The following is a 26,833-nucleotide window of genomic DNA, read 5'->3' as shown; positions in this document are numbered from 1 at the left end:
AGTTCAGTTATGTTGAGTTGAGTTGTGCCAGGTAAGTTCTTCATATTCCTTTCAGGCATATGTTGTATTTAGCATTCCAACTCGCATACTCGTAGATTCAATGTACTGATGCCAGTCGGCCTGGATCGTCTTATGATGCAAACACAGGTAACTAGGATCGGCATCCAGCACATCGTTGATCCAGTGAGCAGTTCGGAGTTAGTTGGTGAGCCTCCTTGCATTTCGGAGGACTCCTTTTATTGCTTTCAGTTTTATTATCAGATCAATAGGATGTTGTGGGGCTTGTCCCAACATCCATCTCAGTTGTTTTTAAAGGCCTCATAGATAGTCAGACAATTAGTTATGAGTCTTTTAGATTTGTATTTCAGATGTTTTGCTATGAGACTTGAGTAGCCATTTTGGCTAGTTTTGAATGCTTTCTTTATAGACATTCTAAGATTTTTCATAAGTTCCTTATTTGAGGTTATTTCTAAAGTTTAAGTCTTCCGCTGAGTAAGTAAGTCAGGTCAAGGGTTCGCTTGGGGCTAGCAATGGTTCTCGAGTGCCAGTCCCGCCCAGGGCGTGGGCTCGAGGGGTGACATGATCCTTCCCTTTCCGGATTCATTCCGCTTGTTCTTGGTCTACAAAGTATCAATATAATACGAGAATCAATAAACAATCACTAATTACCCAAATTACTAACAATTCTATGAACCCTAGATCAAACCCATGATCCTAATTATCCAATTTATGGTTGTTTCAACCATAGAATCCATAACCAAACCCTTCCCCATCAATATTCACCCATTCTATTACGTTCTACGGATCGAAAAATGGATTCGGGGAGTGAAAAGCTTATCTTTAGCCTCAAGAATGGTGAAAAACGAGTAGGAGTCGCCTGGGGTTCGTTCCTTAGCTCTAAAAGTCGAAAAACACATAATGAGGTCGTTTAGGGGTTTATTAACGGCTTTAATTCACACTGATCCCGCCACAACGGCCGTCACCCCGCTGTAGCGTCCCCGCTAGAGTGGCAAAACCCAGCGCCAAAGCGGGTTATGCAAGACAGAGAGCTAATTCAAGAATTCCAAAATTCTCATTTCACAACACACCTCTAACCCACGATGCTCATAAAATACCCTTTACGCTAAGATCGATTCTGGGAGTTCTACTCACCCGAATTCAATTATGTAAAGTCGGACGGATTCTTTAACAGTTATCTAATTACTCATGTAATCAAAATCATAATTAATTCACCCGGTTGCTACCAGATTTCCCTACACCTTAAAGTCTTCGATTTCGTCCAAATCTGGACTAGGTTAGGAAATTTCAAATCACTACTCAAAAGTTTTCTGGCCCCAATTCTTTCCCTATTGGCTTTTCCCTAACGACGGAAATCAAGTCGTTACAATAAACATCACATATATTTGTAGGTCAATATTTGACTTTTATCTTCATTTTTTTTTTAAAAAAAAACACATTGTAAATATAGATCCAGTGGTAAACCTTTTACTTTGTGTATCCGTTTTATTTCTATGATTTATGATTCTATATCTTGATTAGAAAATAACTTGTTTATAGATATAGATAATTGAACGACATGAACAAGTTTGTCAATTTAAAAAAAAAGAACTCGTGAATAATTTTTTAGAACAAAAGAAGATAAAATGGAAATAGTATCATGTCTGATCCGTCCAATAAATTTTGTGATCAGACGATTAAACAACACATAAGTTTGGTGGCAACTCAAATATGGAGAAATGAGTTTTTGGTTTGATAATTGGACAAAACAAGGAGCTTTATATTTTATAGAGGACCATGGTGGAGGGGAGGAAGAGATAGAGGTGAAAAGATTCATTACAAATGGAGAATGGGATATTCAAAAGCTGGGACAAATAGTGTCGAAAGAGATGATCTTGTACATTACGGAATGCATTACCCCCCGTCTGACGGAGGAGGGGGATAAAGCTTGGTGGATGGGAAGTACAAGTGGGGAATTCACAATCAAATCAACTTTTGATATGCTGCGATGTAGAAGGGAGAAGGAGGAATGGAGGGCGAATATGTGGGGCAAACAGATTCCTTTTAAGCTTAGTTTTTTACTATGGAGAATTTGGAAGGGAAGGATTGCCACGGAGGAAAATCTTAAAAGGATGGGGGTTACTATAGCATCGAGATGCTATTGTTGTGAAGAGTTTGAGGAGGAAACTATACAACATTTATTTCTAACAGCTCCCATAGCCCAAAAGCTATGGAAGCAGTTTGCTTCATGTGCAGGTATTCAACAACATGGGTGTTTGAAACAGATGATAACAGGATGGTGGGAAGTTAACACTCCTATCAAACTGAAATTCATTTTTCAAGCAATACCAAGCATTATACTATGGGAATTGTGGAAACGGAGAAATGCAAGAAGACATGGATTGGATATAAATTTTTATAAGTTGAAGAGTCAGTGTGTCAACACTATCATACAATTGATAAACATGAAATATCCATGGATTAAAGTTCCTAAAAATTGGGGAGAGATGGTCAAAATACTTAAGGAGTACAAACCCAGATTGCATTACTGTGCGGTGAGCTGGAGGAAACCTCATAATGGTACAATAAAATGCAACACGGATGGAGCTAGTAGAGGGAATCCTAGAGAAAGTGCCTATGCATTTTGCTTAAGGAACGACAAAGGAGATATTGTATATGCGGAGGCAGGGCAATTGGGAAATAGAACGAACATGGAGGCATAAATATTAGCAGTCTTTAAAGCACTAAGACATTGCAAGAGATAATTTCAACAATTACATTCTAGAGACAGATTCTCTAAGCATTACAAATATAATTCGAGGTAATTGGAAGGTACCATGGCAGCAGGCAGAGGAAATACTGGAAATAATAGAGTTAATTAGCTCTACACAGGCAAAGATTCAACATGTGTTTCGGGAAGCTAATAAACTAGCAGATAAATTGGCAAATGAAGCATTTGAGCAAACGAATGCAATACAAATACATGTTTTCCAACAGTTATCAGTGGAATGTAGAGGAATTGTGAACATGGATAAAGCAGAAATTCCATCACTACGGATTAAAACAAGGAAGATAACAGTACAAGCAACACATCAGGGGAGGGATAAAAGAGATTAACAAGGAACACAGTTATGCTATGTACATCAAATTTTTCCACTATACAGGCATACATAACTGTGAAGAAAACAATAGTCCTAGCTATGTCAGCTTACAAAAAGCTCCACCAGCAAAAACGAAGTCGATCAAATCAGATACGGAGAGGTTGTCTTGGAATATCTATGTCCGTCTCAAATCAGTGTGGAGTAAGGCAAAAATGAAAAGTATGGAGATGTGCTTACATTTTCCAAGCAATAGCTCAGGACTTGGCATCAGATCCACTGCACCACCGAAGTTTACCACTACAAAGGAAGCCGAGGTCAGGAAGGAAGAGTGATTGGCATTACAACACATAAATGGAGAGGGGGGAAGACTTACTGCTGCGAGCTTCGAATTATCAGAGTAAAGGAGGTCAGGAGATACACATAAATAATTCACAACTTGAGGACATTTTGTTCCTCAAAGCTACTGTGTAAGAGGCGGAGGAGACAAAGAGGATGCAAATGGAAATCTTACTCTCTTTTATAGTATGCCATTTCCCTTTGGATTGGCCCACATTTTTTCATGTTTTTTGTTTCATTCCTTTGGGCCTATTTTACAGGTCTATATTTGTAAATTTTTGGGTTTATTGAAATAAATAAAGGAGCTAACAGCTCCACCAATATTAATTAAAAAAAAAAAAAAAAACACATAAGTTTTGTCAATCCAGTAAAACCTTTTTTATAACTTTAAATTAAATTATTAAGTAGAATAAATGCAACACTAAGTATTACCAGTAATGTAAAATTTGTGAAGGAGTGAGGGTTTTACCCTGTGCATACCTAAAGGATAATGGCTGGGAGTTTTCTTTGTGATGAAAAAAAATGCCCCACTTGATATAACTTATGAACAAAACATGGTAGGTAAAATCAATAAAACTTGTGAATAATTTAACAAGATAAAATAGAGCAAAAATTGTACTAAAGTTATGCCCCACACAGCACAATTTGTTAAAAGAGTATTTTATTCTTTTAATTGTGTCAGAAGCGAAGTCAGAATTAACAGTTTGAAATTTTAAATTTTGAAGTCGGGCGGACCTACTTGGGAGTTTGAAATTCTAAATTTTGAAGCCGGCCGGACCTACTTGGGTGCTTGGGTTTCACCCCTCAGTTATTGTGTTGTGCTGAGGTTAATTTTGTACAAATTTTTCAAACGTGACAAAAATGAAACAATGATCTCAAATTATTCAATTACTACTCCCTCCATTCCATATTAACTTAAGCTTTGAGGTGTTTCACACCCTTTAAGAAAAGTAGGTTAGGACATAAATTGAACATAATTTTTCATTTTTATCCTTATTAATTATTGTCAAAAATAACTAAACATTAATTATAATAACTAATTCCAATACTAACTTAAAGGGTAAAATTGGAAGAATATTTTAAAAATAGTCTTGAAGATTGAAAACTTAAGTTAATTTGAAAAATGTGAAACACCTCAAAGCTTAAGTTAATATGGAATGGAAGGAATATTAAATAGGTTAACAGAATTGTAACAAGCATAGCAATCACTTTTTAACTTTCGATAGAAAATATGCCAAATATATACTACAAAATAAAGTACAACAATCTCGTGGCCCACTTTTAGTTTATCTCTTTCTTCATGTTGATGATTTGCCATTAGTATTCAGTAAGGCACAGGAAGAGCCTGTGGCAAGGCTCCATGAGCTGCTTTGGGTATCGTCTGGAATTTGCAGAACTCCACTGATAACAATTGGCTTTCTTCAATGTTGATTGTGTTGATTAGTTGTAGCAGAATTCGCTCGAGTTCTTCCCCATCAGTCCACTCGTGGACAGCTGCTTTTACTAGTGTCCTGTTTTTGTTTATCAAATTCCAGGCAGGGAAATCTTTTCTTGGCATCACAAAATCTCCTTCCCTCAGCTTCAAACTGGGGCAGAAATCTCCGATTCCATCCCCGAGATAGATCATTCTTCTCTTCGCTTCCTTAGCAATGCTGGCTTGAATTCTTTCTACTATCATACCCTGCATTAAACAGAATCTCAATTCAGGAATTAGCTAATTTCATATTAAATCTAAATTAAAGGATTTAGTATTTAGTTACCTTGCACATGTTGGGAGGGCAGAGATTGCAACCATGAGGGGATGTTTGAAAATCAACATAAGGAAGGATTCGAAGCCTGCCTTCCTCATCGACGTAACCTGGATTGGTGTTGATCTCTGAGAAACAATCCCTAATTCCGACATGTTTCAAAATAGTTTCAATGAAGAATACATTTGCATCGCTTATTACTCTCAAATCACACCTGAATATATTAACACACATTCAATTAGTTTAAACCTCTGATTTATATTATGCAGATTTAAAGAAAACAGAGGAAATACAAAGCTGAAATTATGAGATACGTACCCTAATGCATAAGCTGATTTAATAGCTGGAACAATCCTAGGGTGTCTGGGAACCCGTTTCAGTACCTCTTCAATGTCTTGTATTGTTTTGCCTTGCGTATGAAGCTCCTTCATCATTCTATCCTGTAATTTGAAACACAACAGAAATTATAAGCCCGATGCACAAAGCTTGATAGACAAGCATAAAAGTACAGTAAGAAAAAAAAAGGTACCATGAGAGAGTTCCATGGCATAGTGGGGAGAAGCTGATTGAACAAATCAGTGGCGCCTAACTCATCCACCACCCAATTATCACTATCCACATCGATAATCGTCTTGTCAAAGTCGAAAAACACTACAATTCCAGCCATTTATTTTGAGTAAATTATCGAGGAATTAGAAACGAGAAAAGAGAGAAGACCTCTGTTTGTTGTTGTTATGGGATGTATTTGAGTTTGTGAACACCAAACATATGAAGAGGGAGCTTTATAGGGAGGGGGGAAAAAGGGAATAAGGTACAAAAAAAAAATAAGATGCCAAGGAATATTACATAAGTTAGTGGTAAGTTAACGCAAATTCCTTTAGTCACTTGGTTTTGGATATTAGCCGTTAGATTTTGATCCTACGGTCGATAAATCTTTTTACTTTATGGTATAAATAACTTTTCATCTTAGTTGGGAGGATTTATGGAAATTCGAAGGAATATGACAGAATATTCCATGCGGTTCTCCACAAATTAGGATTGAACTTAATCCTTGTACGAATTACATGGGAGAATTAATCTAGATTTATTTGTTTTTTTAGTGTTCTTTATATTTTAATTACTCCTTCCGGCTCCATCTCATATTATTTATCTATTTTTTCTCTTTGCATGCCACTTAAAAATCATAAATAAAAAATTCTTAATATATATTTTTAGTATAAAAATAGCTTAAATACGGGTAAATATTTACGGTGACAGTAGCAAGAAGGGAATCTGAATAAGAGAGCAAGTGGTGGTTCTATATTAGGAGATATTCGATCATAATTCCAATTGTTACTATAACTGTGGTAGTGGCAAATGGCAATTATGATGATTTATGATATAAAAAATTAAATATATGAAAAAATTAAGAGCAATATATATATATATATATATATATTACTTTTCATTAAAAAAAATCGATTGAGCCCTTCTCTTCCCTAACACCAAATGAATCAGATTCAGAATTGTATGTGTCAAGTGGCATATGAAATTAAAAGTTATCAATTGGATTAATGGAGCAGAAATATTCACGTTTTGAATGATAATATTATTCATTGATCGTAACGAATGTTGACTTATTCTGAAAAAATTATGTAAAAGCTTTACATAATTATTATGAAGCTAAGCGATGAAAAAATGATTTTAATAATTGAAGTTATATATTCTATTATAGGATTTATCCATACAAATAATAGAGCACATACAAAAACTTTGAAATATTGCTTTTGAACACTAAAAAGAAATTTATTTTTACAACAAGCTTTTAATAATATGATTGTGATTTGTCATTACGTGTAAGATTATCTCCACTGTAGAAAGAAATGAAATTTCAAGGGGACATCTGGAGAACTCTAGGAAAAATGAAATTACGGGTATGTTTGGAAAGTCACCAAGTAATTAGAATTGGTGTAATTACTAGGGTAGTAATTACCAGCATAGTAATTACACAGTCTAGTAATTACACTGACATATTTGATTGTCACAGTGTAATTACACTGTAACTACACATGTCCTGTTTGGATGCCACAGTGTAATTACACATGTTCTGTTTGGATACACAATTGCAATCATAAATTATAATAAATTTTAAAATAAAATTAATCATTTAAAATTTATACTAGACAAATAAGAAATTTTATAAATGACATTAAATTAAATATTTAAGATATATATTCTTTTTTGAAAATATATTAATTAATAAACATATTTACTGTAACTAATATTATGAAAAAATAATTGATTTATATATTTTCAAATTAATATATTTCAATTGAATTGATCGTAACAACTAAAAGTATGAAGTTTCTACGAACATTATGAAATGCATGTTTGATAAAAAGAATAGTAATATATAAATAAAATATCATAAATTATTAAATGTTTGACAAAAATATAATCTATCAAGTCTAATTAAAAAATGACGTGCAATGTAAATTCAATATTACTAAAACAAATGAAACTGAAAATATAACATAAGTAATAAATTCAAAACAAAAAATTTAACATAATACTCTTATAACAAATTTCAACATAGCAATAAATATGATTTATTTTTATTTCTTCATAATAAAGAAAACGTAGGTCTATAACCTTACTTAACATAAATTCTATTTTAATTTAAAAATTAGAATACTAATAAAATTATGCTAATGAGAAAATAAACATGGCATAAAGAAATAGATAATACGAGAAAATTACATAAAATCATGTAAAGTAAGGTTGAGAATAAGAATAAAATGAAATATAATAATAAAAAATAAAAAATAAAAAATAGACTTTTACAAATTTTAGAATAATAAAAATAAAAATAAAAAGAAATTAAAATAATAGAAGTAAAAAAAATTAAAACAAAAAAAATAAAAAATAGAAATTAAAAAAAAATGAAATAGTAATCAGGGGGTAATTACACCATGTAATTACCAGCATTCACAGCCTTTGCCTGTGAATTGTAGAGTGTAATTACCCCCTGCCAATTACACCAACTACATGTTGACCAAGTAATTACATGTCCTTCCAAACAGGACAAGACAGTGTAATTACACCAATTACATCAAATCCAATTACCAGGGTGTCCTTCCAAACAGACCCGTGATCAGTTTGTTGATTTAGAAGCATTCAAATTATTATTATTTTTGACACGTCCACCAGATAAAAGGCAATAGCATGATTCTTGCTTTTATTTTTCACTTATCTTGCCAGATCTTGATTTGGTAATGCACCATTATCATGTGATATGTTTCTTAGATGTTTACTTTTTATATATGGACGGTGTATTGGTATTAAACAATATCAATTATAAAAGGGTAGTTCTTAATTATTATTTATGAACTAGTGTACTTGTCCGTGCTTTGTATGGATATAAAAAGATATTAAATATATTTTAAAATAATTAATAAATGATATAATAAAAGAGAGAAATACAAATTAAGTTATGATTATAATATTATCTATTCAGAAAAATTGCTAAAAAATCTCATGCTGCATTTTTCAATTTAAAATTGCTGATAAAAAAGATGAAAACATAAAAATTGATATGAAAAGCTTCAGTTAAGTAACAATCTAATTATCATAGTTTCATACTAAATTCAATGATTCTTACAGTAATATTATTGGTTCAACCAACAATACTAAATCTACTCGATCATAAATTACATGATTTTTTTTTATTTTGTATAAATGACTCTATAATAAAAAATATACAAATGAAAATATATTTGTACTAAATCATGGTGAGAAAAAAATATACTTGAATTACATTCGAACATATTTATGCCCGAGATTTAAAAGTTAGAGAATTTTTTTTCGATATTTGATGCTCGTACTGGCATTCATTTACTACATATTTGTGTCACAAGATCCATTAATATTAAAAATATATATTTAAACTTTCATTCTTATAGTAAGCACTGCGATAAGAGAAAATCAAGTTGCTATAGTGAAACACTGTCGTTGAGGTTTTACTTTTACAATAAAAATAAAATAAAATTAATCACATAATTTATCGTATAGAGATTATCAGTAGTGAGAAGAAATATTTTTTTTAAAAGAATACGTGTATGCAACGACGAAGATGTAGAAAAAGTACCAAGAGTTGAATAATTTTTTACAACACTAATACAATTGTTCCTATTATTACAATATTATTGTGGTAATTATTACATGTCTCAAAATAGGTTTTTATAAGTGTCATTTTAAGGAGTTATAAATTTGTATATTAAATAATATGAAGGTTATGAATATGAAAGGTTTGGAGTTATAGATATTACTAAATTAATTAAGATTTAAATTTATGTAATTGAAGAGGTATGAATTAAGAAGATGATTTTATAAAATAAAATAATTGAAAAAGATTAGAAAAAATGTCAAAAAAAATTATAATATATATTGATGTTATTTATATTTCTTCTCCTGTTTTTGGCTTTTATCGTTATTTACCTTTATATATATATATATATATATATATATATATATATTCTCCTATTTTTGGCTTTTAGCGTTATTGTGTTTAAATTTTCTCTTTTTTATTTATTAATTTATGTGCTATATATTAATTCCACATTAGTCTTACTTTATTATTTCAATAAAACCTGAAAAGTGAAACACCCACTCTCTTCCTTTACCGATTAGAAAATAAATGTTCATCATTTTTAATAAATTAAATTATATGCTTACACTTTGTATAAATTATATGCATATAGTTTGTTTGAATGGAAAGTGCAATAGCATATAATATTAGATTTCTCCTTTTCTTTCTTTGTTCTTTCACATTTTTCATTGAGGTATCAACTATATTCTTTTAATTGTTTATATGATACAGTTTTTGGAGCTGGTCATTTTTAATTATTACGTAGTAATAATAGAAATGTTTATATGTAATCCACACAAAGAAGATTAATTTATATATATGACTAAATGATATCATGAACATGACTATTAACATAATTTAGAATTTGTGATCATTAAAAATCATGAAAGTAAGGAAAATAAAGTCAGTTAAATATCAAATAATTTTATGAACATAACTATATTAATATAATTTAGAAGTTATATGATCATCAAATGTCATGAAAGTAAGGAAAATAAAGGCAATTAAAAATTTCTATTAAAGAAATATGAATAAATGAAGGAGTAGTAATTGACATATTTATTTATTTACAATAATAAGAAATATATAAACAAAAAAATTATCAAGAAAATGAAAGAAAAAAAGATAAATATGATTCTTGGCAAAAAAAAAAAAGTGGCATATCACTTTTCTTTTAGATAATTTATATATTTGTAAAGAACGTAAATAGAGAGACAAACAGTTTTACTAAATGATTTTTATCCTAAACAAATACTTTTACATTTTGAGTTCGAATCCAACAAATCATAATAGTGATCTCTAAACATCTCAAAACTTGAAAATTTCTAACAATAATAATAATAAAAATTAAAATATGAAGATTGCAAAGTTACATATTAATAATCAATTTTTCTATGAATTAAACTGTAACTTGAAAATTACAAATCAACTTTACATTCTCATGTTCTATCATTATAATTAATAAAAATTGATCCACATAACTACAAAATTATCTACATACTTTCTTGAGTAGCATACATGTATATGTTAACTCCCTTTTCTACCTTAACTTGAAAATACGATAAGTTAACTTTACAACAACACAACAACAACAACAACAACAAATACATAAAAATAAAGTTAACTAATCAAGTAAAAACTTTAAAGAATATTCAATTATGAGCATGAAGAGGAAAGAAGGACCATGTTCTCAACATAACATAATCCAATTCTCCAAAACCTACAAAGAGAAGAAGAGAGTAAAAATAATCAGATTCTTTGGAAACTACAAAAATAAGTATATAAAAAAAAATCTTAAGAAACCACAAAGAGAAGCAAAAGAGAAAAAAATCACATTATTTTCTAAAAAAATAAATCATGATTTGTATCATCTACAATTCAAAAAAATAAATATTAAATATATAATTACAATAAAAAAAGTGATAATTATAAGTATTAGACATGTCAAACCAAACTATGCAAGGATGTCTAACATTAATATTCTCTAGAAACGACAAAGAGGAAAAAAACAAATTATTTTTTCCCAAAATTAAAAAACCTCATGATTCGTATAATCAAGAATAAAAAAATTAAATATATATTTACAATAGAAAAAAGTGATAATTATACTACGTATGTCCAAACATTTTACCTCATAAAATCCAACTGTGTAAAACATTCTTCATTATACATATCTCTCCTGCAAAATAAGATCAAAGAAGACAAAAAATGACCAACCAAAGAAACACAAGATGAAGAATAAGAAAATGAAAATAAAATAATCATCATACATATCTCAAGATAAGTTTTTATAAGTGTCATTTTAAGGAGTTATAAATTTGTATATTAAATAATATGAAGGTTATGAACATGAAAGGTTACGAGTTGTAGATATTACTAAATTAATTAAGATTTAAATTTATGAAATTGAAGAGGTGTGAATTTAGAAGATGATTTTATGAAATAAAATAATTGAGAAAAATTAGAAAAAATGTCAAAAAAACCACAAAAAAGATAAATAAGATCTTGGGCATTGAGAGGTGCCACATCACTTCTTTTTTATCTAACTTTATATATATATATATATATATGATTGGACAATTTTGATTTTTTAAAGTTAATATATTTAATCAGTTCATTAGCTTTGACGAGAATTAAGGGGGGAAATAAAGAAGGAAGATAGAGGAAATTCAAATTTAGAGGTATATTGTGGTAACCAGACAAGTCATTGAAATCACGAAATTCAATGACTTTTCTTAGGACCCGGCCATAGATTTCTCAAGTAAAATTTAGGGGAAAATTTGGCAAATAATGTTTATCCATATAATTTGTCATTATTTGACAAATATTTTTGGCAAATAACTCAAATTCTCAAATACTAAAAAAACTAGTATTTGGGTCAAATCTCATTATTTGGGATCTTTTAAAAATTAAACTCTACACCAAATTTTTATCTTTTACAGAAACACCCTCTATAATAGTTGTTTGCGTTGTATTACATAATTTTTTACGTAAACACCAAAGTAGTGATAGAATATTTAGTGAATATGAAAGTGATGATATGTTTATTGATGAAAATGATGAACAATCGGCTCAGGGTAACAAAGTCATTTGCTTTGTCTACTTCACAATGTATAGGACGATGCTTGTTGTACTCATTCTGAACTACCATATTGCTCTAGTGTCATGGACACTACTTGTTATTTGTTGCAACGAAGATCCAATTGACTTGTAATACAAACCTATGGTTAGTTTTGGTAGTTTTTAAAAACTTATGGGTATAAATCATATTTCCTAAAAAAGTGAAATATGTTTCCCAAATACTATGGCCAAACACATGGTGAAATTTCACCCAAATTTTAACCCAAATAATATTTGCCAAAAATATTTGGAAATCTATGGCCAAACGCTAACTTAGTAAATTCTCAAAGTTGAGTAATCTTTTGAGATATTACCTCAATTTTATTCACCACTCAAAAGAGAGAAATTTTATTGTGAAGGAAGGTCGTGTGTTCTAATGATGGGTTATATAAACTCTTCACCTTATTCGGAGTTGTTTGAGTCACATGATATTATTCAGTTGTTGTATCTGAATAGAATGGGTCCAGAGTAATATATATTGCTACACCAAAAAGGATCTTTAGTGGCAATAAATTAATTGCCGTTAAATATGTATTTTTACTTTTTAGCGTCAATTAGCTAGTATTCTTTGTAAATGTCCATAATATCTATAGTGACACTAAATCTAATGACAATTATCTAATGCTGATAAAAATTTTACCACTCTCTGTTAATATATATATTTATTGCCGCTAAAAATTATTTTTGTTATAATATAAATCGGTTAAATTAGACTTAAATCTCCTTAAAGAAAACAAGATTTGTATGCCTTATTTATTTATTTTTATCATTTTATTTTCCAACTACAATTTACTATAATATATGGTATATTCACCGACACACGGATATGATTAATAACTTCAGCAAAAGACACATCCTCTTTGCACCTTACCTGCCATTTACCATCGGAAGGCAGAAATATTCTAAAATTATTCAATAAAAACAAATATAGGAGTTTATAGAAAGGCGGGGACAGATTCAGTATTTTTAATACAGAAAAGGGTAAATTATTCTTAAACTATGCGAAATAAAAAAAAGGGAGACGCAAAAGTTAGGTATTCCCTTTTGTGGTAATTGACCAAATTAATGAAACCTTAAATAAGCTAATTGACAAACATTGTAAAAGAAATTCAAGCATCAATTCACATTGCAACACTATTTGTGGAAAAGACAGATTACAATCGTTCAGATTATTTGTTTAATATATGTAGGTTAGAGTGTCTACTTAAGCTGAATTCGATAATGTTGTAATTCGCGGTCTCTTAACAATACTTAGGACATGAAACAAATTGTTCTTATATATATCAAAGGGAAAAGGGTTAAAAATACCCCTCAACTTTGTTTTATTGTTTGACTATACCCTTACCGTTAAAACGAAGTTATTTTTGCCCCTGCCGTCTACAAACTCATCACATTTACCCCTCAATTGGATGGAAACCCCCAAATCAACAAAAATAACCCGATTTACTTAAATTAACCAATTTTAACCCGACTCGACCCATCAAATGATACAACCCACCTATGTTCATCTTCATTTTTAACCTAATTTATCTGTCTCCCTATTTCCTACTTCCTACTGTTCATCTTCATCACTTCCTTGAGCTTCAAATCAAACATTCTTCTTTGCCTTCTTTTCCATCTTTTCCGCAGCTCACGTCTCGGGCATCATTATGCCATTACAGGCATCTCTTCAATACCCCATTCTCTTCCTTAGAACCTGCCCTAAATCTGATACTTCCAGCAAAGTTAAATTCGAAATCTCATTAACTATCGCTGATACTCTCCCTGATGGAGCCAACTTTGATTCGTGAGCTGATGTTGTGAAATTTGAACTAATTAACGGTTTAGTAAAGCTGTAGAAATGGGTTTCAGAATTTTTTTGAATCTTGGACTGTGGAATTGTGAATGCACATAAGGTGTTAGATATGTGGAAATAGTTCTGGAACGGTGATACAGAGAATTAGAAATAAATCGATTGAAACATCTCATGATTATGACATAAAAGCTTCTGACTGAATTGCTTGGGCTTTGTAATGGTGCCGGAACAGTGATTACGGCGACGATGGGTTTAATCGTCTGGGAAGTAGGAAGGTTGGGGAAGTTGAGGTTTTAGGCTTACTTACTTGTATTTACTTAATCCCATTAGGTTATGAAAATGTTATTCATGTCTTTGAAAATGTATTTTCCTCCATTGTTTTTTGCCTTGATCTCAAGATGAAGATGAACAAAGCGGGTCATCTATTAGATGGATCGGAATCGGGTTAAAATTGGTTAATTTAAGTAAATCGGGTTATTTTTGTTGATTTGGGGGTTTCCATCCAATTGAGGGGTAAATGTGATGAGTTTGTAGACGGCAGGGGCAAAAATAACTTCGTTTTAACGGTAAGGGTATAGTCAAACAATAAAACAAAGTTGAGGGGTATTTTTGACCCTTTTCCCTAAAAAAAATAACTTCACTTATAATTTGATTTAAAAATACCTTTGCCGTTAATAATTTTGTTCAAAAATACCTTTATTATTTGACTTACTTTCCTTTTTAAGCCGATTGAAAAAAAAGTGACTCATTTCCTTTTTAGGAACATGGTAATTCCTATTTTGCACGTGACATGTTTAATATCACAAGATTAAAAATATTTTGATACATTTGACTTATCTTTAATTTAAGACCACGAGATTCAATTCATTATTTTTTAAACCTCCGTGTCAAGTCAAAATAGGACAAACAAATTAAAAATCGGAGAGAGCAGAAATGTAAAATAAAAAATTAAGGAATTTTCGTGTTTTTGTTTTTGCCTCCTAAAAGGAGGACCAAACAGACTATTACACTCTGTAGGTTCAGAATTTTTAGATTCTTTAACATTGAATTATTTAAAAAAAATACAAGTTCATGTATGTATACTATTTATGAGTACAATTTTAATAATTTTTTACTCATAAGTTTATGTAGTGGGTCGAAAATTATGAGTGAAATTGAATCTTCTGAACTCAAACCACATGTTCAATAATAGCAATCACTTTTTAACTTTCGAAAGAAAAAATGTCTACAACAATCTCGTAGCCCATTAGTACTTAGTAAGGCACTGGAAGAGCCGGTGGCAATGCTCCATGAGTTGCTTTTGACATTGTCTGGAATTTGCAGTACTCAACTGATAACAATCGGCTTTCTTCAACACTGATTGTGTTTATTAGTTGTAGTAGAATGTGCTCGAATTCTTCCCCATCTGCCCACTCGTGGACAGTTGCTTTTACTAGTGTCCTGTTTTTATTTATCAAATTCCAGGCTGGGAAATCTTTTCTTGGCATCACAAAATCTGCTTCCATGAGCTTCAAACTGGGACAGAAATCCCCGATTCCATCACCTAGATAGATCATTCTTTTCTTCCCTTCTTTAGTCATGCTGGCTTGAATTCTTTCTACTATCATACCCTGCATTAAACAGAATCTCAATTAGGAAAACTAATTTCATATTAAATCTAAATTAAAGGATTTAGTATTTAGCTACCTTGCACATGTTGGGAGGGCAGAGATTGCAGCCATGAGGGGATGTTATAAAATCAACATAAGGGAGGATTCGAAGCCTGCCTTCTTCATCGACGTAGCCTGGATTGGTGTTGATCTCAGAGAAACAATCCCTAATTCCGACATGTTTCAAGATAGTTTCAATGAAGAATACATTTGCATCGCTTGTTACTCTCAAATCACACCTGAATATATTAACACACATTCAATTAGTTTAAACCTCACAATTTTATTTTTAAAAAAACAGAGTAAATACATAGCTGAAATTATGAGATACATACCCTAATGCATAAACTGATTTAATAGCTGGAACAATCCTAGGGTGTATGGGAACCCGTTTCAGTACCTCTTCAATGTCTTGTATTGCTATGCCTTGTGTATGAAGTTCGTTCATTATTCTATCCTGTAATTTGAAACGCAACAGAAATTATAAGCCCATTGCGCAAAGCTTGAGAGACGAGCATAAAAGTATAGTAAGAAAAAAAAAGGTTACCATGAGAGAGTTCCATGGCATAGTGGGAAGAAGCTGATTGAACAAATCAGTGGCGCCTAACTCATCCACCACCCAATTATCACTATCCACATCGATAATCGTCTTGTCAAAGTCGAAAACCACTACAATTCCAGCCATTCTTTTTTGAGTAACTTCTCAGAGACGAAAGAAGAGATGAATATAGAAGACCTCTGGTTGTTGTATAACACCAAACATATGAAGAGGGAGCTTTATAGGGAAGGGAAACAAAGGGAATTAGGTACAAAAAATAAGATGCTAAGGGAATATTACATAAGTTAACGCAGGGAATTTCTATACTCACTTGGTTTTCTTCTTTCAACATACTCAACTAATTTTCGATATTAGCCGTTAGATTTTGATCCTACAGTGGATAAATATTTTTGGTTTATGGTATAAATTACTTTTCATTTATTAGTTGGGAGGATTTATGGAAATTCGAAGGAATATGACGGAATATTCCATGCAGGGAATGCAATTCTCCATAAATTAGGATTGAACTAAATCCTTGTACGAATTACATAGGAGAATAAATCTAGATTTATGTGATGTAATATAGGAATTCCATATTTATTTGTTTTTACCGCGTTCTTTATATTTTAATTATTCCTTCTACCTTTGGGCTCTGTCTCATATTATTTGTTCATTATTTTCTGTTTAACTGCCACTTAAAAATCATAAATATAAAATACTTAATATTTTTATTTTTTTGGTATAAAATCAAACAGGCGTAAAAATATTTACGGTTACAGAAGCAAGAAGTCTTCCATATAATCAATAGGTAGAAGGGTGTAGAATGATTGGTAGTAATCAGTGGTGGAGCCAAAAAATTTAATAAGGGATTCAAAATCTGAAAAGTAAACACACGAACTAGTGGAAGGGAGTTCGACATCTCTTATGCATACCTAAAAAATAATTTTAACCATGTATAAATAGTAATATTTTCCGCCGAAGAGGGTTCGGATGATACCCCCTAAGTATATGTTGCCTCTGCTCCTGGTAGTAATGTGGGTAGATAAATGTGATAGATGTTACATAAGTTATAAAAAAACTAACGGTCATATGAGTTACAAGAAACTAACGGTCATAGAGTTACAAGAACCAATAATCGTCTTCTACCACAATTTATACCCACTAACCTATGCACTTAATATTACTTTAGTCATGCACCTAATTTTAGACTTAAATCTCCTTTAAAAAAATACGATTTGTATGCCTCAACCTGAATATTATTTATTTATTTTTATCATTTTATTTTTCAACTACAATTTACTATAATATATGGTATATTCATCGCCACGCGGATATGATCAATAACTTCAGCAAAAGACACATCCTCTTTGCACCTTACCTACCAATTACCATCGGAAGGCAGAAATATTGTAAAATTATTCAATAAAACAAATATAGGACTTTATAGAAAGGTGGGAATAGATCCAGGATTTTTAATACAGAAAAGGTTAAAAAGTTTTAAACTATGCGAAATAAATAAAAATAACTTCACTTCTAATTTGGTTTAAAAATATCTTTGCCATTAATAATTTCGTCCAAAAATACCTCTATTATTTGACTTACTTTCTTTTTAAAGTCGTTTAAAAAAGAGTGACTCACTTCCTTTTTAGCAACTTGGTAATTTCTATTTTGCACGTGACATGTTTAATATCACAAGATTAAATGACTTATCTTTAATTTAAAATCACAAGATTCAATTCATTATATTTTTAAACTCCGTGTCCCAAACAAATTAGAAATCGAAGAGAGTAATAATGTTTTCATAATAAAAAATTAGGGAATTTTCATGGTTTTGCCTCCTAAAAACCTGACCAAACAGACTAGTACACTCTATAGGTTCAATTTTTTTAGATTCTTAACATTGAATATATCATATTTTAAAAGTTGTATACTACTATTTATGAGTACAATTTTAATAATTTTTTAATCATAAGTTTATGTGGTGCGTCGAAAATTATGAGTTAAATTGAATCTTCTGAACTCAAACGACATGTTCAAATATAGCAATCACTTTTTAACTTTTGATAAAAAAAAATGTCATACATACAAAACAGAGTACAATAATCTCGTAGCCCATTAGTAAGGCACTGGAAGAGCCAGTGGTAAGGCTTCTTTGGACATCGTCTGGAATTTGCAGTACTCCACTGATAACAATTGGTTTTCTTCAACAGTGATCGTGTTGATCAGTTGTAGCAGAATGTGCTCGAATTCTTCCCCATCAGTCCACTCGTGGACAGCTGCTTTTACTAGTGTCCTGTTTTCGTTTATCAAATTCCAGGCTGGGAAATCTTTTCTTGGCATCACAAAATCTGTTTCCATGAGCTTCAAACTGGGACAGAAATCCCCGATTCCATCGCCTAGATAGATCATTCTTTTCTTCCCTTCCTTAGCCAAGATGGCTTGAATTCTCTCTACTATCATACCCTGCATTAAACAGAATCTCAATCAGGAAAACTAATTTAGGAATTAGCTAATTTCACATTAAATCTAAATTAAAGGATTTAGTTACCTTGCACATGTTGGGAGGGCAGAGATTGCATCCATGAGGGGATGTTTGAAAATCAACATAAGGGAGGATTCGAAGCCTGCCTTCTTCATTGACGTAGCCTGGATTGGTGTTGATCTCAGAGAAACAATCCCTAATTCCGACATGTTTCAAGATAGTTTCAATGAAGAATACATTTGCATCGCTTATTACTCTCAAATCACACCTGAATATAATATTAACACACATTCAATTAGTTTAAACCTCGCAATTTTCAGAGTAAATACATAGCTGAAATTATGAGATACATACCCTAATGCATAAGCTGATTTAATAGCTGGAACAATCCTAGGGTGTATGGGAACCCGTTTCAGTACCTCTTCAATATCTTGTATTGTTATGACTTGTGTATGAAGTTCGTTCATCATTCTATCCTGTAATTTGGAACACAACAGAAATTATAAGCCCATTGCGCAAAGCTTGAGAGACAAGCATAAAAGTATTTATAGTAAGATAAAAAAAGGTTACCATGAGAGAGTTCCATGGCATAGTGGGGAGAAGCTGATTGAACAAATCAGTGGCGCCTAACTCATCCACCACCCAATTATCACTATCCACATCGATAATCGTCTTGTCAAAGTCGAAAAACACTACAATTCCAGCCATTCTTTTTTTATTACACTATCGAGGAATTAGAGACGAGAAAAGAGAGAAGACCTCTGTTTGTTGTTGTTATGGGATGTATTTGAGTTTGTGAACACCAAACATATGAAGAGGGAGCTTTATAGGGAGGGGGAAAAAAGGGAATAAGGTACAAAAAAAAATAAGATGCCAAGGGAATATTACATAAGTTAGTGGTAAGTTAACGCAAATTCCTTTAGTCACTTGGTTTTGGATATTAGCCGTTAGATTTTGATCCTACGGTCGATAAATCTTTTTACTTTATGGTATAAATAACTTTTCATCTTAGTTGGGAGGATTTATGGAAATTCGAAGGAATATGACGGAATATTCCATGCAGTTCTCCACAAAATAGAATTTGAACTAAATCCTTGTACGAATTACATGGGAGAATTAATCTAGATTATATGACGTAATATATAGAAATTGCATAACTATTTGTTTTATCGAGCTTTTTATATATTTTTTTTTATTGCTCTATTGGTTTCATATTAGTTCTCCATTTATTTCTTTCCAAGTCACTCAAAAATTATAAATAAAAAATGATAACTTTACTAATTTACACCTTAAGGAACTTTTTTTTAACTTTACAATTTTATTTTATTTTTCACTTAACTTTACAATCTATTAGACATTTAAAAAGGAATTAGTTGTAAGGTTAGATTTTTTTCAGTAGATTTCGTAAATTGACAATTATTTTAGAATCTCTATTTCTAATAAAATGTGGACAATTAATATAGAACGAAAAAAGTAATTTAATAAAGTGAAAATGAATGTTAGTTATTAATTTATAATTAAATACTAAAAAATTATGTATAAACAACAAACACATATCATCTGTCTATATATATAAACAGGCTCCAATGTCTAGTATAAATCAAATGCGGCTAATTGGTGGTTCTAGATTAGGAGATATTCGTGAATAATCCCAGTTGTTATTTTCACAATGGTAGTGGCAATTATGATAATTTTATTATTATATATATAAAAAGTAAATTTATAAATAAATTGTAGAAAAATGCAGAAAAATAAATGCAGAAATTAGAAATACACTTGAAATTGAAAGACAAAAATTAAAGAGACGTGAATTGGAAATTTTCTGATAATTGCATTGATTATTTGATGCAGTATTTATAGTTGTATTTACACAGTAAAGTAAATCAAAAATACAAAATATTTTGTACAGGTGTCCTATCTCTATTGGGTTTTGCATAACAAACTCTAACAATATTCCAACTATCCAAAGTTTGTGATCAAGGGCTGTGATTGCATCCGATCTGATGGTTGAGATGAGTTCCATCACACATTAATTTGTGCGGCTTGAGAGGACAGGTGTCCATTGCTAACAGAAGAGGGAAAAAATATTTCATCTGAATTTTGCCCTAACATTTGAAATGTTTCCCTCGTTTCTTTAGACTTCATTTTCTCAAATTCTTTGTTCTTTTGTGAGATTGACGAAACACCATTAACACCATTTTCAACACCCCCCCTCAAGTTGGAGGGCAGCGTAGAAAGACCCAACTTGGGAAGAATGGTGTGATGAGAAGGTCCAGAGAGTGCCTTAGTAAAAAGGTCGGCAAGCTGGGAGGAGGCTGGTACATAAGAGAGTGAAATGAGACCAGCAAGGAATTATTGCCTGACAAAATGGCAGTCGAGCTCCACATGCTTGGTTCTCTCATGAAAGACAGGGTTTTGGGCAATGTGAATCGCTAATTGACTATCAGAATGAACAGGAATGGGAAGCTTCGGTGGACAACCAAGATCAAGAAGAAGTCGATTGAGCCAAGTCAGCTCAGCTACAACCCGTCGCATAGAACGATATTCAGCTTTCGCTGAAGACAGAGAGACGGAGAGTTGTTTCTTAGACTTCCATGAAATGGGAGAGCCTCTAAGAGTTACAAAATAACCACTAACAGATCTGCGAGTGTCCAAGCAAGAACCCCAATCTGCATCGCAATAAGCAACTAATTGTAGAGAAGAATCTCCCGATATGAGTAGACCTTGAGCAGGATTAATCTTCAAATAGCGAAGTACTCGAAGGGCTGCATTGAAATGAGGAGTACGAGGCTCTTGCATAAACTGGGATAGATGCTGGACCGCAAAACATATATCAGGCCGGCTATGAGTCAGGTAATTTAACTTACCTATTAACCTTCTGTATGAAGACAACTTGACTGTAGGATCAAGTGGTGAAGAAATGACTGGAAGATGAGAACAGTCATATTCAGAGAGAAGTTCCATAGTATACTTCTGCTGAGTTATAATCAGTCCATGTGGTTCTCTGAGAATCTCAAGCCCAAGGAAATAATGTAAGTCTCCAAGATCCTTTATCTTAAACTCATTATCGAGGAAAGACTTAAGCTGGTCAAGTTCATTGGAATTGTTTCTTGTCAAAATGATATCATCTACATATACTGCAACTATTGAGATAAAAGGACCATCCTTCTTAACAAACAAGGAATAATCATTTAGTGAAGATGAAAAACCTTTATAGTTCAGGGCTGAAGTGAGCTTAGCATACCACGGACGTGAGGTTTGCCTCAGGCCATATAAAGACTTATTAAGTTTGCACATATGATGAGGACTAGGACCAGTCATACCATGAGGAAACCTTATGAATACTTCTTCTTGTAAATCACCATGCAAAAATGCATTATTGACATCCAATTGAGAAATATGCCAACCTTTCTTCATAGCAATGGTTAAAATGCACCTAATGGTGGTCATTTTAACCGCAGGAGAGAAAGTCTCATGAAAATCTACCCCTTCTCTCTGAATATCACCTCTTACAACTAAACGTGCCTTCAACCTTTCCAAAGACCCATCTGACCTTTGCTTAATTTTGTAGACCCACTTACAAGGTAGGGCCTTCTTATCCTTAGGTAAAACAACTACTTCCCAAGTCTTATTAGCCTCTAAGGCTGCAAATTCAGATGCCATTGCCTGCTGCCAGCCAGGGTGCATTGCAGCCTGTGCAAAATTGGTAGGTTCAGTAATATTCAAAGTATTGTTAAGGGTTTGCTGATTAGTTAGAGAAAGGGCTGCAAAAGGGTATATAGGAGGTTCAATTGGAGAGGTAAAACATGACTAAGTGAGATCAGTGAGATATATTTCATTACAAATGTAGTCTGATAGATATCCAGGCTGCTTATGAGGCCTAGTGGACTGCCTGATAGGTGTTACAGTAGGAGGAACACAAGGCATGATGGAATGATGAGAAATAGAAGAGGGAGATGATGATAAAAAATAAGAGTCATCAGGAGGCTGACTTGATTGTACTGGTGAAGATTGACTAGGAAGGATGGACTCTGTAGATGAGGGGAAATGTTGATCAGAAGCTGTAAAGATAGGATAAGTGGAAGGAATAGAAGTAGTCCTGAAGGGAAAAATATACTTTAATGAATTTAACATCCCTTGAAACAATGATCTTCTTTGTTTCTAGGATCAGGAGTTTATATCCTTTTTGTCCAGGTGGATAACCCAAAAAGGCACAAGCCAAAGCTCTTTGCTGAAACTTGGTTCTAGATTGAGATAAAGTTGAAGCATAACAAAGGCAACCAAAGCTTCTGAGGTGTGTATAAGTAGTTGGCTGACTATAGAGTATTTCATAAGAAGTGACACCATTTAGGACTCTTGAGGGAAATCTATTGATAAGGAAGGTAGCTGTTAAAACACACTCTCCTCAATAAGATATAGGAAAATCTGACTGAAAGAGTAATGATCTGGAAGTTTCCAAGAGATGCCTATGTTTTCCCTCCACCACCCCATTTTGTTGTGGTGTAGCTACGCAAGAGGTTTGATGAATAATTCCCTTGGAATTGAAGAATTCAGAAGTGGTGATGCTTTTTCCTAATTCTGAAGCATTATCAGTCCTTATGATTTTGACTTTACAGTCAAACTGTCTTTCAACCATAGCTAAAAAATACTTGAGCATAAAGAAAGCATTGGCCTTAGTTTTGAGTAAATAAGTCCATGTAGCTCTACTGAAGTCATCAACAATAGTTAGGAAATACTTAAAACCATTGTAAGTAGGTGATTTGTAAGGTCCCCATGTGTCAACATGAATGAGTTCAAAAATGGAATTAGATTTGATTTCACTTATAGGGAAAGAAAGTTTAGATTGTCTAGCAAGAGGACAAATATCACAATGGCAATTAGGTATAGAATTGAAAGCAAAAGATCTGATATATTTCATTGCAGATAAGGGCAAATGCCCTAATCTGTGGTGCCAGAGTTTTACATCAGAATCCTTTTGGATTACTATAGAATTTGAAAAAGAAACTAAACTAGGAGTCTGAGCAGACAAGGCTCTATTCTGGACTCTTTTCTTGGAAAGCTGACTGGAAAATTGAAGTTGATATAGACCTTCTTTGACATCACCAAGAGCCAGAGGCCTCTTCATGGAAGGGCCCTGCAAGAAACAGTTAGTGGAAGAAAAGATGATGAGACATTGAAGTTGAACACAAAGTTTGTGAATAGACAAAATATTAATCCTAAAGGAAGGTATATAAAGAACTTTATGAACAATTAGGTCTGGAAATAAAGCAACACTTCCTATGTGAGTGGCTTGTACTTTAGTAGAATCAGGCAAATTCACATAAACAGAGGAAGGGAGAGGTTTAAGATTGATAAACAAGCTTGAATCAGAAGAAAGATGTTCTGATGCCCCTGAATCTAAAATCCAGTGAGTTGATCTAATAGAAATAGGATAAGAAACAGAGAAATTTTTACCAGGAGAATTGGCATGAACATCTGAAGGTGCAGTCTCAGTTTGACTGATATTAACCTGGTGAAGTAACTGTAGAAGCTGAGAGAATTGATCCTTGGTTAGCTGGTTTGTACCTGTGTTGGCCTCCAATGTAGACTCACCAACCTCCTCTTGAATCCCAAAAACTCCATTGCTTCTTACATTACCTTGCACCCTCTTAGATCTGGTAAATTTGAAGTCTGGTGGAAACCCAATAATTCTATAGCATTTATCCACTGTATGTCCAGTTTTCTTACAGTGAGAACAGACCAAGTTAGACTTCTTACCCTTGTAATCATTGATTCCATTTGCATGGGTAGTAGGAGCCAGGTAGGAAGTAGAACTTCCTGAAAAATGTGAGTGAATGGCAGACTCCCTTTGCTGTTCATCTTGTATGATCAGAGAATAAGCTAGACTCACTGTAGGAAGAGGGTTTATCATCAGAATGTTACTTCTTGCAGGAGAGTAAGCATCATTCAAACCCATGAGGAATTGAATGAGCCTCTCATCTTGCAAAGATTTGGCTGAAACACTCTTGCCCCCACAAGTACAAGCACAAGAATAACAGGTTTTGGTATTTAAGATATCAAGTTCATCCCATAAGCCCTTGAGTTTAGTATAATACCCTGCTATGTCATTTGTTCCTTGAACTAAATCACTTAATTCCTTTTGCAGGTGACAGAGTTTGGCCCCGTTGGGCTGGCCAAACCTGTCTTCAAGATCCTTCCAAAGAGCATGTGCTGATGTTGAATAGATGACACTATCAGCAATGTCCTTAGAAAGGGAGTTGAGTAACCAAGAGGTTACCATGTCATTACTTCTGTTCCAGAGTTGAAGATCTGGTGAACCAGCAGCTGGAGGCTTGCAACTTCCATCAATGAAGCCCAGCTTATTTTTAGCTGACAGGGCAATAAGGATGGATCTTCTCCAACCCCCATAACCCTTTCCTTCAAAGATGAAATTTACAAGTGACAGTCCAGGTGAATCTGATGGGTGAAGATAGTAGAGGCTACTGGAATCCATTGATGAGGATCCAATAGTTGATGAGGTCACAGCAGAATTAGTTCCCATTGATGTAGGAATTTAGTACTGCTCTGATACCATGTAGGAAAATGCAGAAAAATAAATGCAGAAATTAGAAATACACTTGAAATTGAAAGACAAAAATTAAAGAGACGTGAATTGGAAATTTTCTGATAATTGCATTGATTATTTGATGCTGTATTTATAGCTGTATTTACACAGTAAAGTAAATCAAAAATACAAAATATTTTGTACAGGTGTCCTATCTCTATTGGGTTTTGCATAACAAACTCTAACAATATTCCAACTATCCAAAGTTTGTGATCAAGGGCTGTGATTGCATCCGATCTGATGGTTGAGATGAGTTCCATCACACATTAATTTGTGCGGCTTGAGAGGACAGGTGTCCATTGCTAACAGAAGAGGGAAAAATATTTCATCTGAATATTGCCCTAACATTTGAAATGTTTCCCTCGTTTCTTTAGACTTCATCTTCTCAAATTCTTTGTTCTTTTGTGAGATTGACGAAACACCATTAACACCATTTTCAATATAAATTAAGAGGATGTTTCGTATATTTTATTTTATATATAAAACATATTTTTGAATAATTTTTCATTAAAAAAATAACCAATTGAACTAATCTATTCACTAGCACCAAATGAATCAAATTCAGAATTGTATGTGTCGTGTGATCCGGAATATGAAATTAAAGTTATTAATTGAATTAAAGGGGTAGAAATACTTGTTGTTGGTCCTATATTCTTAAGATACTGATTTAGAGCAATTATTTTTTTAAGAACTTGATAAGAAACAATAAAGTTTAAAGAGTATTTTCAAAATTAAAAATGTAAAACTAGTAAAGAAATTGAACTTGAAATAGATAAGAAATAATATACAAAATAGTTTTCTCAAAAAAGAAAAATCGAGTCCATTGAATGCACTCTCAAGATAGTACGATTTTACTCACTAGTGTATCAATACCTAAACTACAGTGTCGGCGAACCACTCAACGGCAGTAAAGTACACTTAGTATACTAGATTTAGTATTAGTAGTAGTAGAAGAAGTCCAGAACTTCATTATTTCGTTTAGGGGTATACATGGCCGGGTTGGTTCGGGTTTTTCTAATATCAAACCAAACCATTTGTGTCGGATTTTTAAATCTATAAACCAAACCAAACCAATTAAACTCAGGTTTTTCAGATTTTCGGGTTTTTCCGGTAAAGTATTCATACAAACATATAATTTACTTGTACTCCAGATATTTCTTTAGTCTTACCAAAATACAACTATCTAAGGTGACTCTTAAGAAAATAATACAAAATATGATATGAGTAATGACACTAAAATATCCAACAAAAATAATAATAATGAAATCGCGTAAAACAAATATTGCAAATTAACAAGTCATAATGAAAATGATAATAATTTAAAAGTACTAAATCAT

The 26,833-nt window shown here is 32.4% G+C and overlaps 2 protein-coding genes and 1 long non-coding RNA gene across 5 annotated transcripts; all 3 read right to left on the bottom strand.

The window, feature by feature from the left end:
- Nucleotides 1-3,031: 3,031 nt before the first annotated feature.
- LOC107062604 (uncharacterized) lies at nt 3,032-3,683 on the bottom strand. The gene is made up of 2 exons (XR_001474745.1): nt 3,472-3,683; nt 3,032-3,395 (listed from the first exon to the last, which is right to left on the bottom strand). It is a non-coding gene; the product is annotated as an uncharacterized lncRNA (long non-coding RNA).
- A 938-nt stretch (nt 3,684-4,621) lies between these two features.
- Nucleotides 4,622-16,821, bottom strand: LOC102584868 (inorganic pyrophosphatase 1-like). 3 transcript variants are annotated; one of them, XM_015313426.1, is made up of 4 exons: nt 16,420-16,670; nt 5,501-5,622; nt 5,195-5,396; nt 4,622-5,115 (listed from the first exon to the last, which is right to left on the bottom strand). In XM_015313426.1, the coding sequence occupies exons 1-4, from the start codon at nt 16,555-16,557 to the stop codon at nt 4,759-4,761; spliced, it is 819 nt and encodes a 272-aa protein (XP_015168912.1). In that variant the 5' UTR covers nt 16,558-16,670; the 3' UTR covers nt 4,622-4,758. The 3 variants fall into 3 exon arrangements, with proteins under 3 accessions (XP_015168912.1, XP_006357372.1, XP_006357373.1); XM_006357310.2 differs by lacking the exon at nt 16,420-16,670 and adding an exon at nt 5,712-5,955; XM_006357311.1 differs by lacking the exons at nt 4,622-5,115; nt 5,195-5,396; nt 5,501-5,622 and adding exons at nt 15,385-15,833; nt 15,910-16,111; nt 16,208-16,329 and having other exon boundaries at nt 16,420-16,821.
- Nucleotides 16,822-18,448: 1,627 nt separating this feature from the next.
- On the bottom strand, nt 18,449-19,719 carry LOC102585181 (inorganic pyrophosphatase 1-like). The gene is made up of 4 exons (XM_006357312.2): nt 19,463-19,719; nt 19,247-19,368; nt 18,959-19,160; nt 18,449-18,873 (listed from the first exon to the last, which is right to left on the bottom strand). The coding sequence occupies exons 1-4, from the start codon at nt 19,598-19,600 to the stop codon at nt 18,526-18,528; spliced, it is 810 nt and encodes a 269-aa protein (XP_006357374.1). The 5' UTR covers nt 19,601-19,719; the 3' UTR covers nt 18,449-18,525.
- Nucleotides 19,720-26,833: the final 7,114 nt, after the last annotated feature.

The sequence above is a fragment of the Solanum tuberosum genome, unplaced genomic scaffold (genome assembly GCF_000226075.1).
Source record: "Solanum tuberosum cultivar DM 1-3 516 R44 unplaced genomic scaffold, SolTub_3.0 scf00246, whole genome shotgun sequence".
Lineage (NCBI taxonomy): Eukaryota > Viridiplantae > Streptophyta > Magnoliopsida > Solanales > Solanaceae > Solanum > Solanum tuberosum.
Note: the sequence above shows the minus strand (reverse complement) of the source record. Positions and strands in the feature narration are given on the sequence as shown.